Raw genomic sequence first — 14,750 nt, 5'->3', positions numbered from 1 at the left:
CAACCACGGCATTTGAAGTCAATAAAGCCTCACTGTGGTACTCTGCACAAGTTGTAGATCCCTTCTGTAAAAGGCCATTTTCTCCAGAGTTTCAAAGTGCTGTCTCATTTTTGACTGCTTCAATAACTCTGAGGTCATATGCGCCCAGTTCAACGGGTAGGTTGCAGAACCTGTCGCAGAGAATCTCAATCTTCAGGTGCACCAGTATTGGCATAGAAAGCTATGTCAGTGGCCAGAGAAAACTGTATACTGGCTAAATTGGCGTTGCCGGTCTCAAGTGCCAATGGTGAGAGGGCCTTTTCACAGAAAAAAGTTTACATTGGAAGGAAAGAGAAAGCATGCACTTGACCAAAGACTCACTGAAGAAGTATTGTATGGTGTACTACGATAAGTTTGATTTGTAAAAATGTATTTGGACCTCATTTACACTGTACGTACACTGTCTATATACCTTGCATGCAATGATAAAAGCAAAAAGTTCCATAAACACCAGAAAAACACAGTTTCTGTTGTTTTTAATGGCGCAAAAATGTGTAACCACTGATAACCAGTTTTTTCAGGGTATTGAAATCACTTGAAAACACTGAAAAAACTACACCAGAATTTACCAAAAATAGAAACTGAAAACAGGAAAGCCTAAATATAATGTAAAATATAGATCAGAATTAACAATTGCGAACATAGAACCTGTGTCGTCATGAGCTTCACTGCCCTTCGCCCGGAGATTAAGACGTTTGGATTGGTTCAACGAATGGCCAAATGGATACAATCCTTTCCAGTTGTTTTTGCTGTTTTCATTGTTTTCGTTTTTTTCAAGGGGTAGATTACACCAGCGTTGTAGGCATGTTGACATTGACATACACTACATCTTGGGTGTAGTCGGGGACGTGCAGAGTGCAATTTACCCTCCAAGTCAGGCCAGTGGTTCAATCTGTTGCTGAAAACGTTGAATCCAATGTTTGAGAGTCTGGTCCGCACCAGGACGCATGGTCCATCCCTAACCCCTGGACCAGCTGGAGTTGGTGAGTTACAAACACAACTCAACACAACATTCAACTAAGCATGTATCAATGCTGGAGCTGTGGAAGCCCCTGATCCTGCCAGAATGCAGGGTGCATGGAATGGACACTTCTTATATCACTGGCCTCAGATGGCTTTCAAATACGGAAAAAACACATTGAGTAAAGCTCCCACATCTGTGACTTTAGGATTGCAGCATCACGCCCTCTAATACATTTTTAAATAGTACTCTTCAGCACATGCCTGTCTCAGACACGTGTCCTCTTGGAGTACTTGAGTACTTTGTTTCCTCGCCCATAAAGCGCTTTATGGTAGACATGTTCAAAGTTTACTGTCAGAGCAGACTGCTTAGATCCGAAGGTAAAGGGCTGCTTGTGGTCCCCCGCTATAGGAAATTACGAACAGGTGGTGGAACTGTTGCAAACCTTGTTCCCAAATATTGGAAAACTCTGCCGGAGGTGCTCGCAAGAGCCCTGGTCTGCTCCGGTTCAGGAAACTCCTGAAGACTGAACTATTCCAGGACCGATTGGTGCTCGTCCTGTACCTTCTCTCTCTGGCAGCATAGAGATACCCCTACGGGGGGGGGGGGTTCCAGCGCTTTATAAATCCCATACATAATACATCTACACCTCAGCCTGACATACGTGCCCCTCATCTATTTTTCTCCCACCACACAAAAGATCCCACATGTCCAAAAACAGCTCCAAGTCTTCTGAGCCAATCGGAGAGGAAAGGCATCAACATGACAGTTACACGCAGGGGACCCAAGCGTTACCCAAAGAATCTCTTTTCCCTTGTAGGGTCGCTGATAGATGGATTCAAGGGTTCACACTTTTATACTTTCTTCTAAACATTTTCATGATCCAAGACAAGATCCACCTTATTCCCAATGTCTGTCCGGTCTCCCAGTACATGGACAACCTCCCTTCTTCAAGTCTTGCTGGAGAACTGAATTGCTAAATTATTATATTGGGACTGCACAGACCTAAGTTGGACTAGGTTTCGGTTGATATAATTTGATTGACATTGAATCTGCTTGCTGTCTCCGAGCGTGGCACTCCGGAGATCGACTGGAAGCTATATGCCACTGAATAATGGAATATCCTTTTGGATACCTTATATGGATACGGCAGATACTACGGGTATAAATTGATATCCTTATGAGAGAATGTACTGGATAACCTGCTGTGGTTCTTGATATAATCTTGAAGGGCATACAAAACAGTTTTTGTCCTGATGAAGACCCCACTGTGATGTTAATGACACGCACATGCCAATAGGGGTCGAAACGTCGACGTTCCAGATCTACCGTTTCTTGCCCAGCCAGACTCATATAATATAAGAGGTCTTTCTAGGGTGCCGTTGGTTGCTAGTAATTTATCAAAGATACTGATGTTTCATGTTTTTTTCATTCTTTTTGTAAAAATTGTGTAGTATTGTGATGTGTGTAGTCAGTCTCACTATGTTACTATTGTAAATATCCATGTGTATTTGTTGTGTATGTTGAATAATGTCGTTTGGTTATTGTCTTTAACTAACAAAATAATTTTCAACTACAAAAGGTTTTTTTTAAATTTAAATTGTCACTTCTTCTGTGTTGTGCGTTTTTAAAACTTAAGTTGAGAGTCCCATCGATAGGGGGACACATAAGTTTAGTTATTAGGTGGCAGAACCACTGTTCCTATACTGTACCTATCCCCAGGTTCTGCGCATTACTGGTTTACCCCATTGAGATTACCAATCTAAGACATACTGTGTAACAACCGCAGTAAAAGGGCCAGTCCTCATGGGAGGTTACAAATTAAGACAAGGCTGTACTAAGAAGGTACTATCAAGCCTATTAACGAATCTGAAGGCAGCATTTACGAAGGACAACGACACAAGCCAATGACAAATAGGGGCGTGGAGAAGGTGGGGCTTCAAGTCCATACTCGAATACAGCATGCCTCACAGAGCAGCGCATGCGTGCCCAGGCTCGACCTAAAAAGGCAGATGATTTCACTTACAGAAGGGAGGTGTGCCCCTTCCCTTTAGCACAGCTGGGGCCCCGGATGGGCACCTCTGCACCCCTCTACTATATGCTCAGCCGCCTTCCTAAAATCTGGCCTGTACCTCCTACAGGCGCAAGAAACCCTTTCAGAGGTACTCCTTAGCCCTGTCACACTGCAGACGCCATGCATGGGCAACAATGTGCCAATGGGGTTGGGGCAGCTGTGTGCCCATTAGGTGGGGCAGCTGTGTGCCCAAGGGGGGGGGGGCTGAGGTGTACCCATGAGGTGGGGCAGCCATGTGCCCATGTGGGGTGGGGCAGCAGTGTGCCCATGGGGGTGGGGCAGCAGTGTGCCCATGTGGAGTGGGGCAGCAGTGTGCCCATGGGGGTGGGGCAGCTGTGTGCCCATGTGGAGTGGGGCAGCAGTGTGCCCATGGGGGTAGGGCAGCCGTGTGCTAATCGCGGTGGGCAGCACTGTGTCCATGGGGATGGGGCAGCTGTGTGCCAATGGGGGTGGGGCAGCAGTGTGCCCATGTGAAGTGGGGCAGCAGTGTGCCCATGGGGGTGGGGCAGCTGTGTGCCCATGGGGGTGGGGCAGCTGTGTGCCCATGGGGGTGGGGCAGCCGTGTGCTAATGGCGGTGGGCAGCACTGTGTCCATGGGGGTGGGGCAGCTGTGTGCCCATTAGGTGGGGCAGCAGTGTGCCCATGGGTGTAGAGCAGCAGTGTGCCCATGGAGGTGTGGCAGCCATGTGCCCATGAGGTGGGGCAGCAGTGTGCTAATGGTGCTGGGCAGCACTGTGCCCGTGGGTGGTGGGGCAGAAGTGTACCCCTGCCGTGGGACAGCTGTGTGCTCATGGGGGTAAGGCACAGTGTGCCCATGGGGTGGGGTAACAGTGTGCCCATGGGGTGGGGCATCAGTGTGCCCATAGGGGTGGGGCAGCAGTGTGCCAATGGGGGTAAAGCACAGTGTGCCCATGGGGTGGGGCAGCAGTGTGCCCATGGGGGTGGGGCAGCTGTGTGCCCATGGGGGTGGGGCAGCTGTGTGCCCATGGGGGTGGGGCAGCCGTGTGCTAATGGCGGTGGGCAGCACTGTGTCCATGGGGGTGGGGCAGCTGTGTGCCCATTAGGTGGGGCAGCAGTGTGCCCATGGGTGTAGAGCAGCAGTGTGCCCATGAGGTGGGGCAGCAGTGTGCTAATGGTACTGGGCAGCACTGTGCCCGTGGGTGGTGGGGCAGAAGTGTACCCCTGCCGTGGGACAGCTGTGTGCTCATGGGGGTAAGGCACAGTGTGCCCATGTGAAGTGGGGCAGCAGTGTGCCCATGGGGGTGGGGCAGCTGTGTGCCCATGGGGGTGGGGCAGCTGTGTGCCCATGGGGGTGGGGCAGCCGTGTGCTAATGGCGGTGGGTAGCACTGTGTCCATGGGGGTGGGGCAGCTGTGTGCCCATTAGGTGGGGCAGCAGTGTGCCCATGGGTGTAGAGCAGCAGTGTGCCCATGGAGGTGGGGCAGCCATGTGCCCATGAGGTGGGGCAGCAGTGTGCTAATGGTGCTGGGCAGCACTGTGCCCTTGGGTGGTGGGGCAGAAGTGTACCCCTACCGTGGGACAGCTGTGTGCTCATGGGGGTAAGGCACAGTGTGCCCATGGGGTGGGGTAACAGTGTGCCCATGGGGTGGGGCATCAGTGTGCCCATAGGGGTGGGGCAGCAGTGTGCCAATGGGGGTAAGGCACAGTGTGCCCATGGGGTGGGGCAGCAGTGTGCCCATGGGGGTGGGGCAGCCGTGTGCCCATGGGGGTGGGGCAGCCGTGTGCCCAGTGGGGGGTGGGGCAGCTGTGTGCCCATAGGGGTGGGGCAGCAGTGTGCCAATGGGGGTAAGGCACAGTGTGCCCATGGGGTGGGGCAGCAGTGTGCCCATGGGGTGGGGCAGCAGTGTGCCCATGGGGGTGGGGCAGCCGTGTGCCCAGTGGGGGTTGGGGATACCGCCTGTCCAGTGAACGAGAGTTGCCTGCTGTGGCCTCTGCACTAAAGTCTGGCCCCACAGATAAGCCGCCCTCTCGGGAGGGGGGGGGGGGGGGGGTTACAGGGATATGCAGCCGCAGCCGGGAGGTGGGGGCCCAGGGGACAGTGCGTAGAGCTCTGTTTACCCAGAGCATAGCACCTCGAGGCAGGGCGAGAGGCGCCCGAAAACACCCCCAGGACCCTATATGCCAGCCAGGGGCCACAGAGGCCTGTAAGCCCCCTCTTCCCACAGGTGCGCACCTCTCAGGCGCGGGCCACAGAGGCCTGTGAGCCCATATTTACCCCCCCCCCCCCCCCCCGCGCAGTGAAGACTGCCACCCTCTAGCCCCGCCCACCTTTACATCACCCAGCCTGACCTGCTGCCAGGGAGCAGGGCAGAGTCAGCTGGGCAGTGCCCTCCCCCAGGTGCCCCCCCCCCCCCCCCCCCCACACTCACATGTACACAGCAGCCCGGGGGGGCAACTTTTCCTGCGGCTTCTTCTTCCTCATGTTCAGCTCCTGCGGCCCCCCCGGAAGGATGGGGTGCTGGTGCGAGCTGGGCCGACAGGGCAAAGGGTAGGCTAGGGCAGGCGCAGCTCTGGGAGTGGATGGGGCAGCTCTCGGGGGCAGGGGCAGCTCTGGGGGGCAGGGGCAGCTCTGGGAGTGGATGGGGCAGCTCTCGGTGGCAGGAGCAGTTCTGGGAGTGGGAGTGGGAGGGGGCAGGGGCAGCTCTCGGGGGCAGGGAGTCAGGGACAGGAGTGGGAGGGGGTAGGGGCAGCTCTGAGAGGGGGCAGGGGCAGCTCTGAGATGGGGCAGGGGCAGCTCTGAGAGGGGGCAGGGGCAGCTCTGAGGGGGGGCAGATGCAGCTCTGAGGGGGGCAGGGGCAGCTCTGAGGGGGGCTGGGACAGCTCCTAGGGGGGGCAGGGGCTGTTGTTAGAGTGGGGGGGGGGGGCATCCCATGCAGGGGGCAGCTCTGTAGAGCAGGCTAAGGACCGGGCGAGGGCAGGGGCTGCTCAGCAGGATCCGGGTCTAAGAGCCCGGGGGAGGGGTGGGGGCCCCATGGGGAGAGTCCAAAAAGCTCCAGTGTACTGGCCGTCCGAGCAGGGACTCCTGCTGTGAGTCCAGGGAGCTCCTGTGAGTCCAGGGAGCTCCTGTGAGTCTGGGACCCCTCCTGTGAGTCCAGGGAGCTCCTGTGAGTCTGGGGCCTCTCCTGTGAGTCCAGGGAGCTCCTGTGAGTCTGGGGCCCCTCCCGTGAGTCCAGGGAGCTCCCGTGAGTCTGGGGCCTCTCCTGTGAGTCCAGGGAGCTCCTGTGAGTCTGGGGTCCCTCCTGTGAGTCCAGGGAGCTCCTGTGAGTCTGGGGCCCCTCCTGTGAGTCCAGGACCCCTCCTGTGAGTCCAGGGAGCTCCTGTGAGTCTGGGGCCCCTCCTGTGAGTCTGGGGACCCTCCTGTGAGTCCAGAGAGCTCTGTGAGTCCGGGGGGCTCCGGGGCTCCTCCTGAGAGTCTGGGGGTGCGGGGGGAGGAGGAGGGGGGCTCCGGGGCCTGCTGCTGCTGCTAGTCCGGGAAGTGCTGCTGTTTGTTTCCTCCTCCAGCTCTCTCTCTCCGGGGCTGGGCGGCTCCTCCTCCGTCTCCTCCTCCGGCCCTGAGAGCCGAGGAGACTCTACCCGCCCCGGCTCCTCCGAGAGCCTGGCAACGGGGCCCCTGGGGCCCCGGCAGCGCCTGGTTACTGAAGGCCGGGCTTCAGGGAGCTGCGGCGGGGGACCGCGGAGAGCCGCGGAGCAGAGGGGGGCAGAGGCTCCTTAGGGGGTACAACCAGACAGGGCAGAGTGCCAGGGAGAGACAGGGGCACCCCTGGGGCATGCAGCCAGGGGCAGAGTGCCAGGGACAGACAGGGGCAGAGTGTCAGGGAGAGACAGGGGTGCAGAGGCACCTTAGGGGGTACAGCCAGACAGGGCAGAGTGCCAGGGAGAGACAGGGGCACCCCTGGGGCATGCAGCCAGGGGCAGAGTGCCAGGAACAGACAGGGGCAGAGTGCCAGGGAGAGACAGGGACACCCCTGGGGCCTGCAGACGGGGGCAGAGTGCCAGGGACAGACAGGGGCAGAGTGCCAGGGAGAGACAGGGGTGCAGAGGCACCTTAGGGGGTACAGCCAGACAAGGCAGAGTGCCAGGGAGAGACAGGGGCACCCCTGGGGCATGCAGCCAGGGGCAGAGTGCCAGGGACAGACAGGGCAGAGTGCCAGGGAGAGACAGGGGCACCCCTGGGGCATGCAGCCAGGGGCAGAGTGCCAGGGACAGACAGGGCAGAGTGCCAGGGACAGACAGGGGCAGAGTGCCAGGGAGAGACAGGGGTGCAGAGGCACCTTAGGGGGTACAGCCAGACAAGGCAGAGTGCCAGGGAGAGACAGGGGCAGTGTGCCAGGGACAGACAGGGGCAGAGTGCCAGGGAGAGACAGGGGCACCCCTGGGGCATGCAGACAGGGGCAGAGTGCCAGGGACAGACAGGGGCAGAGTGTCAGGGAGAGACAGGGGTGCAGAGGCACCTTAGGGGGTACAGCCAGACAGGGCAGAGTGCCAGGGAGAGACAGGGGCACCCCTGGGGCATGCAGCCAGGGGCAGAGTGCCAGGGACAGACAGGGGCAGAGTGCCAGGGAGAGACAGGGGTGCAGAGGCACCTTAGGGGGTACAGCCAGACAAGGCAGAGTGCCAGGGAGAGACAGGGGCAGTGTGCCAGGGATAGACAGGGGCACAGTGTGCCCATGATAGACAGGGGCACAGAGGCCCCCTAGGGGGCCGGGGCACGTAGACCGGGCAGTGTGTCATGGATAGACAGGGACATGCAGACAGGGGCACAGTGTTTCCAGCACAGATAGGGGCAGAGAGGCACCTTCGGTGTACATGCAGACAGGGGTACCGGCAGTGGATGGAAGGACAGACAGACAGGTAACCCTGGGGCATACACAGACGGGCAGTGCATGACGCCTTGGTATGCACCAGACGCCATATTGGAATGCTTTTTGTATGACGAAGTCTAAAAGATTACAACTGGGACATTAGCACATATGAGCAGGCCTGGACTGCCCCCCTGAACCAGAGCTCTGTAACCCCCATCCATTCATGTGTACGTACTCACATAGGGTGTATGCTGTACCAGTGATTGTTAACCTGTGGTCCAGGGACCCCTGGGGGCCGGTAAGCCCACTTGGGGGGGAGCCCGGGACTGCTTAGAAAATTCAATATATTAAACATATATTAACGGATTAATAATGTGTACATAAAGAAGCAACATTTAAAAATGTAAAACATTATGTAAATGTGAAGACATTTTGAAATTGGAGGTTAAAGATGAAGCTAGTATCCTCAGATTGATTTGTGGGAGGGGTGCACGGGCATGAAGCAGAATATGGTATGGACGATGAGTGAGCTCAACTGAGTTTAGAAGAGCTCCATCCATTACATAAAAAATGTAATTGTGAGTTAAATAAAATATTGAATTAGTTGTGTATTTGTTTCCTGTATTTTAGGTCTCGCCTGAGAGCGCGCGCATGCGCTGCTCTGCGAGGCTTCTAGTAAGGGCTTTAAACTGGGAACACACACTTGTGCATGTGCTTTTTTTTTCATTCTCCGCTATTGGCCTTTGCGTGCATCTTTTTAAGAAAGACAGTATGCAATTGGCCAAAGGCGGGTGCATGTCTCGCCTTCTCTCCAAATGTTAACTCCCCTGGCCTAGGGAGCTTGGGAGCGAGCAGCAGCGCGGCCGGATGCCAGCTGCATTCCTTGTATTCCTTCACGACCACGCTTGTTTTCTTTTATAGCGGTCTATCGGCGTGAAATCTTCAGAGCGGGAGTCGGTTTACGATCTGCTTGGTGCATGTAACATAACAATGCCCTGTTTAAGTTACACACCGAGTAACAAGTCTACGTCGCTACAGACCTTCCTCATAAATCTTTTGTTAATTTGACATAATTTGCTTCTCACGCTCACCAGCTGAGGTAAAGGAAGCGCAGACTGGCATGCATCTAAGCAGATTGATCGGGCTGCAATGTGGGAGCTGTCCGTGGTGATGGTGTATACGTGCAGTAACCCGGACCAGTTCTTGTAGTTCAAATCGGGTACTGTATGCTGTAGTGTAATTCAATTCCAATACGATATAATTCAATACACTGACGTCTGCCTTGGTGTGGACGCTGCACTCAAATCTACCTTGCAGTACACAAGGGTAGCCCCTTACCCTATGTGCAGCAGTGATGTCAGCACGGACCCAGACCATTTCTACTCCTCCCACACAGGGAGCATTGACTCAACTCTGGGCTGTGATGCCAGGGAGCGAGGCTCATATGGCAGGGAGGGCACTAGCTTACCTTTGACTTGTTTGTATGGTCGATACGGTGCCTCCCTGTCCCCTCAACCCAGCAGAGGAACGGAGAGAGGGAACATAGCTTTCTTGCACCCAGCACTGCGCGCCCCCTCTCCCAAGCAGCAATGCTTTAGCCTGGTCCATCTCTCACTTTGCCCAGAAGGGACCTGCCTTGATGCTGCTATAGATTCAGACTACCCATCCTTCGAACACCCTATCTGCAGAGAGGTGAAACATTTCTGCAAACGTACAGGTACGAAGGGGGGGCGGGCTAAAGGAGAGCCCTTGTACAACCCTTTGTGTGTGTGCTGATCTGGAAATGTGTCCTCTCTGTCTCTCAAGGGAGCCATGGTGCCGACCTACCTCGTTCGTCATTCCTTTTAACAAGGCCATATCAGGTGTTGTGGTGCTAACCCAGCTCTACTAGAGAGAGGACGGAAACCAGCCCCAGCTCCAGGAACCACTGGGCGCTTATGGCAACAACTGAACAGCTTGTTTGCAAACATCCGTCTAGGCCAAATAAGTATTGAAAATGGTCGCCAAGAAGGGCTAGAGCAGTGAGGTGGACCTTTATGCTCCATACAACAGGGTTATCGTTGCAGTTTTCTTTTTATTCAGATTGTACTTTAAACAAAAGTGTTGTACATTTGGGGTAACCTACTGTCATACTTGTTGAACGACTGACATGGTACCGTTTATTCGTAATTTTTGAACGATTTCTATTAGCTGATAAGAGCAATTGCTTATGTTTAATACAGTCGGGAGCTTTTTGTGCACATTGATCGACCAAAGGTCTGTCATCGCCTTCGAATATTCTTAAATACAGTATTTTAAAACAACCCTCAACATTGCGGCTGCACATCAGATAACTAGAGGTGGGCCCGCCAATACATGAACAGGGAGTTGAGAGCCAGAGCTGGCTCCAAAAGCCCCTGCAGAAGACGATTCTTGAGAATAATTGGCATGTTACTCATGCAACAAACATCATTGTAGAACATGGTAATGTGTTTTAAAATTTAAAAAAGTGTATTTCTTTAAAACATACAAGCGTTCGCCTTATTATAACAGATCTTATCCCAGCATTTATTTAAAGTAGGAGTTTTTAAACGTGCACTTACGAACACACCTGCCCCCGCGGTGATGGCAACGCTCTTATGCGAAGCGACTAGTCTTGGGGACTGTGTACGTTGCATAGATTCTTATTACAGATGGATAAACATTGTCAGCTACTAAATCAAACACACAAATGTGTTTTGTAAGGGTGCATCTCAACCTCAAATATTTCTCTCTGACATCAACGTTTAATGCCTTGTCCTTAATTCTTGGAGGATGAGATTAGAGCATCAGTCACAGGGAGAATCTCATTTTATTTTTTGCAGCGCTAGCATAGCAGGAGCACTGCACAACAGACCCAGAGCCTCTTCAAGAATGCAACATTTTTGGATCCATTCCCCGGGATCAGAGACTGGCGTCCATTGTAGTCATCCATAAAGATGGGAAGCCCCGTGATCAATGTTCGTCATACCGGCCGATTTCGCTTCTGAACGCAGAGCCAAAGATCCTGGCAAAGCGTTTGGCAAATCGGCTGATAAAGGTGATCAGCGATTTGATACACCCGGGTCAGTCTGGGTTTATTCCCCATCGAAACACCGCGCTCAACCTTCGCCGTCTTCACGGCGTACTGGCAAGGGCGGGGTCTCTTAGTGAGCCGGCCATCTTGGTTTCTTTGAATGCCTCGATGGCCTTTGACACGGTGGAATGGCCATATTTGTGGGCGGCCTTGCAAAATTTGGTTTTGGTCCCAATTTCATCGGGTGGGTTAGACTCTTATATGAGCAACTGCTAGCCCAAGTGGTAGTCAACGGTAGGGCCTTGGAACCCTTTGTTCTCGGAAGAGGCACACGGCAGGGCTGTCCTCTGTCGCCGCTGCTCTTCGCGCTTGCCCTTGAGCCCCTTGCCGCGTGGCTTCGGTGGGAACCATCGATTAAAGGCATTAGGTGGTCTCCTGACTTCGAGGATCGTATATCGTTGTATGCGGACGATATATTGTTGTACCTCACTTCCCCTCGTAAATCATTGGGAGTCTTGTTCGACGTTTTGAGTTCCTTCGGGAGAAATTCTGGCTTAGTTATTCATTGGGCCAAGTCCTGTATTTACTCTCTTACTGGAGAATTGCCTCCCTTGCCCCGCGTCTGTCCGATTCCGATTTCGCACGTCTGTTTTAAGTATTTGGGGATTTATATATCGTTGGACTCAGCAGCACGATATGAGCGAAATTTTCTTCCTCCGCTTGACCAGCTTAGATCGGATGTCGCGGCGTGGTGTAGTCTGCCGCTGTCCCCGGTAGGGAGAGCGGCCCTCTTTAAGATGATGTCTCTTCCCCGATTTCTGTACGCCATCCAAAACACGCTTGATTTAGTGCCTGCCAGCTATTTTCGCGAAATCGAGGGCCTCCAGAGGAAGCTTGTGTGGAGCGGGCGACTTCGCATTGCACTTGCGAAATTGACTTTACCCTGGTATGATGGCGGCATAGCGTTGCCCGATATCAAACGATATTATTGGGCATCTCAATTGAGTGCAGTCAACCATGCAATGTACGGTCCTGTTCCGAATCCCGCATTCGAAATGGATAGATGGCAGCTACCGGGAGGCGACTATTATAGGGCACTTTACTCTAGGGCGGCTAGGAAGAATCTGACTGGCCCCACTGGGGTAGCGGTACGAGTGTGGGGTAGTGCGACTGCGGCCACGGGGTGGTCGGACAAGCTAACTAGAGCCACCCCCCTGTACGCGGCGGAGAGACTGGGCAGTCTCTGGACGACGAGGGGATTCGACAAATGGGACCTCATTGGCATCAGTAAGGTCGGAGATCTTTGGTTGAAGAACAGAATCAAGACTTTCGACGAACTCAACCGGGAATATACATTGAGTGATAGGGAGCACTTCCGCTATATCCAGATCCGCCATGCACTTGAGTCGGTCTTCCCAGCCGGAACCACTAGTCCAGAGTCCTCTCCCCTGGAAGATACAGTGCTTGACGGGTATGTCCCCGATAGCACTATTTCTCTCATTTATAAAAAACTTAACAATGACCGCTCGGATCTCCTTGTACAGCTTCGCGGGGCTTGGACCAGCGATGGATTGGAGTTGGATGATAAAGACTGGCAGGCCACGAAATTTTCTCCCAAGGAGGTCGCGATTTCGGCGCGTCTCCGGCTGGTGCAACTGAAGATTTTGCACCATGTCTATGTCACGGGTCCACGCCTGATGTGTATGGGTTATTCTGTGGAATCGGTTGTGTAGGCGCGGTTGCGGTATGCTAGCTACTTTTCTTCACATTATATGGGAATGTCCGGATGTTGCGCTGTTTTGGAATCGAGTGCATGCTGTTATGGAAGAGGTGACGGGTGTTGCGTTATTGCCAGAGGCCAGACGCTGTCTGTTAAACATCTGGGAGCCGAATGATTACAGTGTTGCTCAGACTCAATGGGCCACCCTCGGCAACATGATTGCGAAAAGGGACATAGCCCAACTGTGGTGGTCTCCAAGGACACCTTTAGTTTCAACATGGGAAGAAAACATGGATTGGTGCATGTTCAGAGAAAAAACCGTATATGTTGCCCGTGGCAGGCCCAAGAAGTGGGGGAGGATATGGGGCCAATGGAATTCGTATCGTGGTGAGATTTGCACCCCCCCTTTCGTAGAAGTCTCTGACATTCCGCTATCCCCTTGACCGTGCATTCCATGTTATCTACTTCTTAATGTGTATGATTTGCTTGCCTACTCTCGGCCACCCTTCCCTCTTCGAGATCCTTCATCCTTCACTACATTAGCTCCTTTAGCTGGGTCGCTCCCCCTACTGTTTGAGACAGCCACTAAAATGTATAGTCTATTGCCTCGAAATTTTTTGTTTGAGTGTGTGTTTATAAAATACAAAATGTGAAACCTTTCGTTTATCCTCCTATCACTACAGGTTTTCTATATTACCATATGGTATCGCTGCCGGGCCCAAGGGTTGTCGGCTGATGAGCTGTGTAACACTTTGAATTTGGTATTTATTGCTACTGGCCGGCCTCTGTGGTTGTAGGTCTGTAATTGTAATGCTTTTCTTGCAATAAAGGTTTAAAAAAAAAAAAAAAAAAAGAATGCAACATTTGGCATACTTCTGTCTCGATTTGTGGGGTCATTAGTTGCCACACAAAGAGAGAGAGAAGTGCCTAAAAGAGCAACATTGTTACAATGTTTCTGTGACCAGTGTCCTCTTTGGGGGTGATGGTCCATGGCATTAACTCAAGGCGTATACAATTAGCTTCTTACTTGTTGACTCTCGAATGGACAGAGTTTTGCTTCTTGAGCTTTGGCGGTCTTTGCAAGTCATGTGGCCTGCCTCTCTTTTCTGCGATTTCCACAAGGTGTCACACCTCTGTCCTGCATCGCATCCCTGTTGTCATTATGCCGTGGACAGGTGTGCGTAGGCAACAACACCTAATTCAACACAGCAGCTCTTCATCAGCAGAGGGGATCACTTTTCAGATCAGGTCTGATGTCTCTTCAATAACCGCATCTAGACAGTGGGAGCTAGGGAAATTATTAGACCCCTTCAGGCAGTTGGGCGCAACTGCACAATTGAAATTTCCCACATCCTTAAAAGATATATATAAAAGCAAAATTAGGGTCTTTAAAAGAGTGGACAAGGCAGAAGCTTATTTGCAATTGATCTCTGAAGCAGTTTGTGAGGTAGATCTAGGGTAACTTCCCTTATTCTAGCATATACTTTACCTATACACCCTTATATTTCATATAATTTCTTTTTTTTCCTTTTACTTATTGACTCTTATTGACTCTGTTTGCTATGTCATACAGCGTGCGAAGCAAGTGTAGGAAAAAGAATATATAAAATATATATATATTTTTTAAAATTTTTTTTTTTATTTCTGAGTGCAAACACGTCGTCCGGATATCGGGAGAGGGAGCCTCAAGGCCAGAGAAGGGCCATAAGAAAAAGAAGGGGGGTTCTCCAGGGGAGCACCAGGGAGGGGCAGGTTCAGGGAGGCTGGGAAGCAGGGACTGGGTGGGGACCATGTGTGCGAAAAATTTAAAAAAAATATGTCCGATTCGCCAATTTAGGTCATGTAATGAAATATACCATCTATCAGGGTAGCAATGTCACAAGTTAGATCGAGGGGTTGAGTGCGCTACTGGAATGTAGACGCATCCCTGTGGTGGGCACACTTGTGTGGTGCTGCGTGTGAGGAACAACGCAGTGAATTCCAACTGTGGTTCAAATAAAGTTCAAATAATTTGAAGTTTCAAAATTTATTTGTAGTTTTTCATAGAGTGTCTTTCATATTTTCTTCATATGAGTCATCAAACAATTGATATCAAAATTA

The 14,750-nt window shown here is 52.5% G+C and overlaps 1 protein-coding gene across 5 annotated transcripts in view; it reads right to left on the bottom strand.

The window, feature by feature from the left end:
- Positions 1–14,750, bottom strand: part of IQSEC2 (IQ motif and Sec7 domain ArfGEF 2) — a 942,770-nt gene that overhangs the window by 288,510 nt on the left and 639,510 nt on the right. The window contains exon 1 of one of the 5 annotated variants that reach the window (XM_086940144.1): positions 5,464–5,641. The exons of the other annotated variants lie outside the window; for them this stretch is intronic. Within the exon in view, the coding sequence (XP_086796270.1) occupies positions 5,464–5,516 (53 nt within the window). The 5' untranslated portion in view covers positions 5,517–5,641. Of the gene's footprint in view, positions 1–5,463; positions 5,642–14,750 lie in introns of those variants that run through there. 5 annotated transcript variants of the gene reach the window in all.

This window comes from Lissotriton vulgaris, chromosome 10 (assembly GCF_964263255.1).
Source record: "Lissotriton vulgaris chromosome 10, aLisVul1.2, whole genome shotgun sequence".
NCBI classification, from domain to species: domain Eukaryota; kingdom Metazoa; phylum Chordata; class Amphibia; order Caudata; family Salamandridae; genus Lissotriton; species Lissotriton vulgaris.
This window is presented reverse-complemented; position numbering and strand designations above follow the sequence as displayed.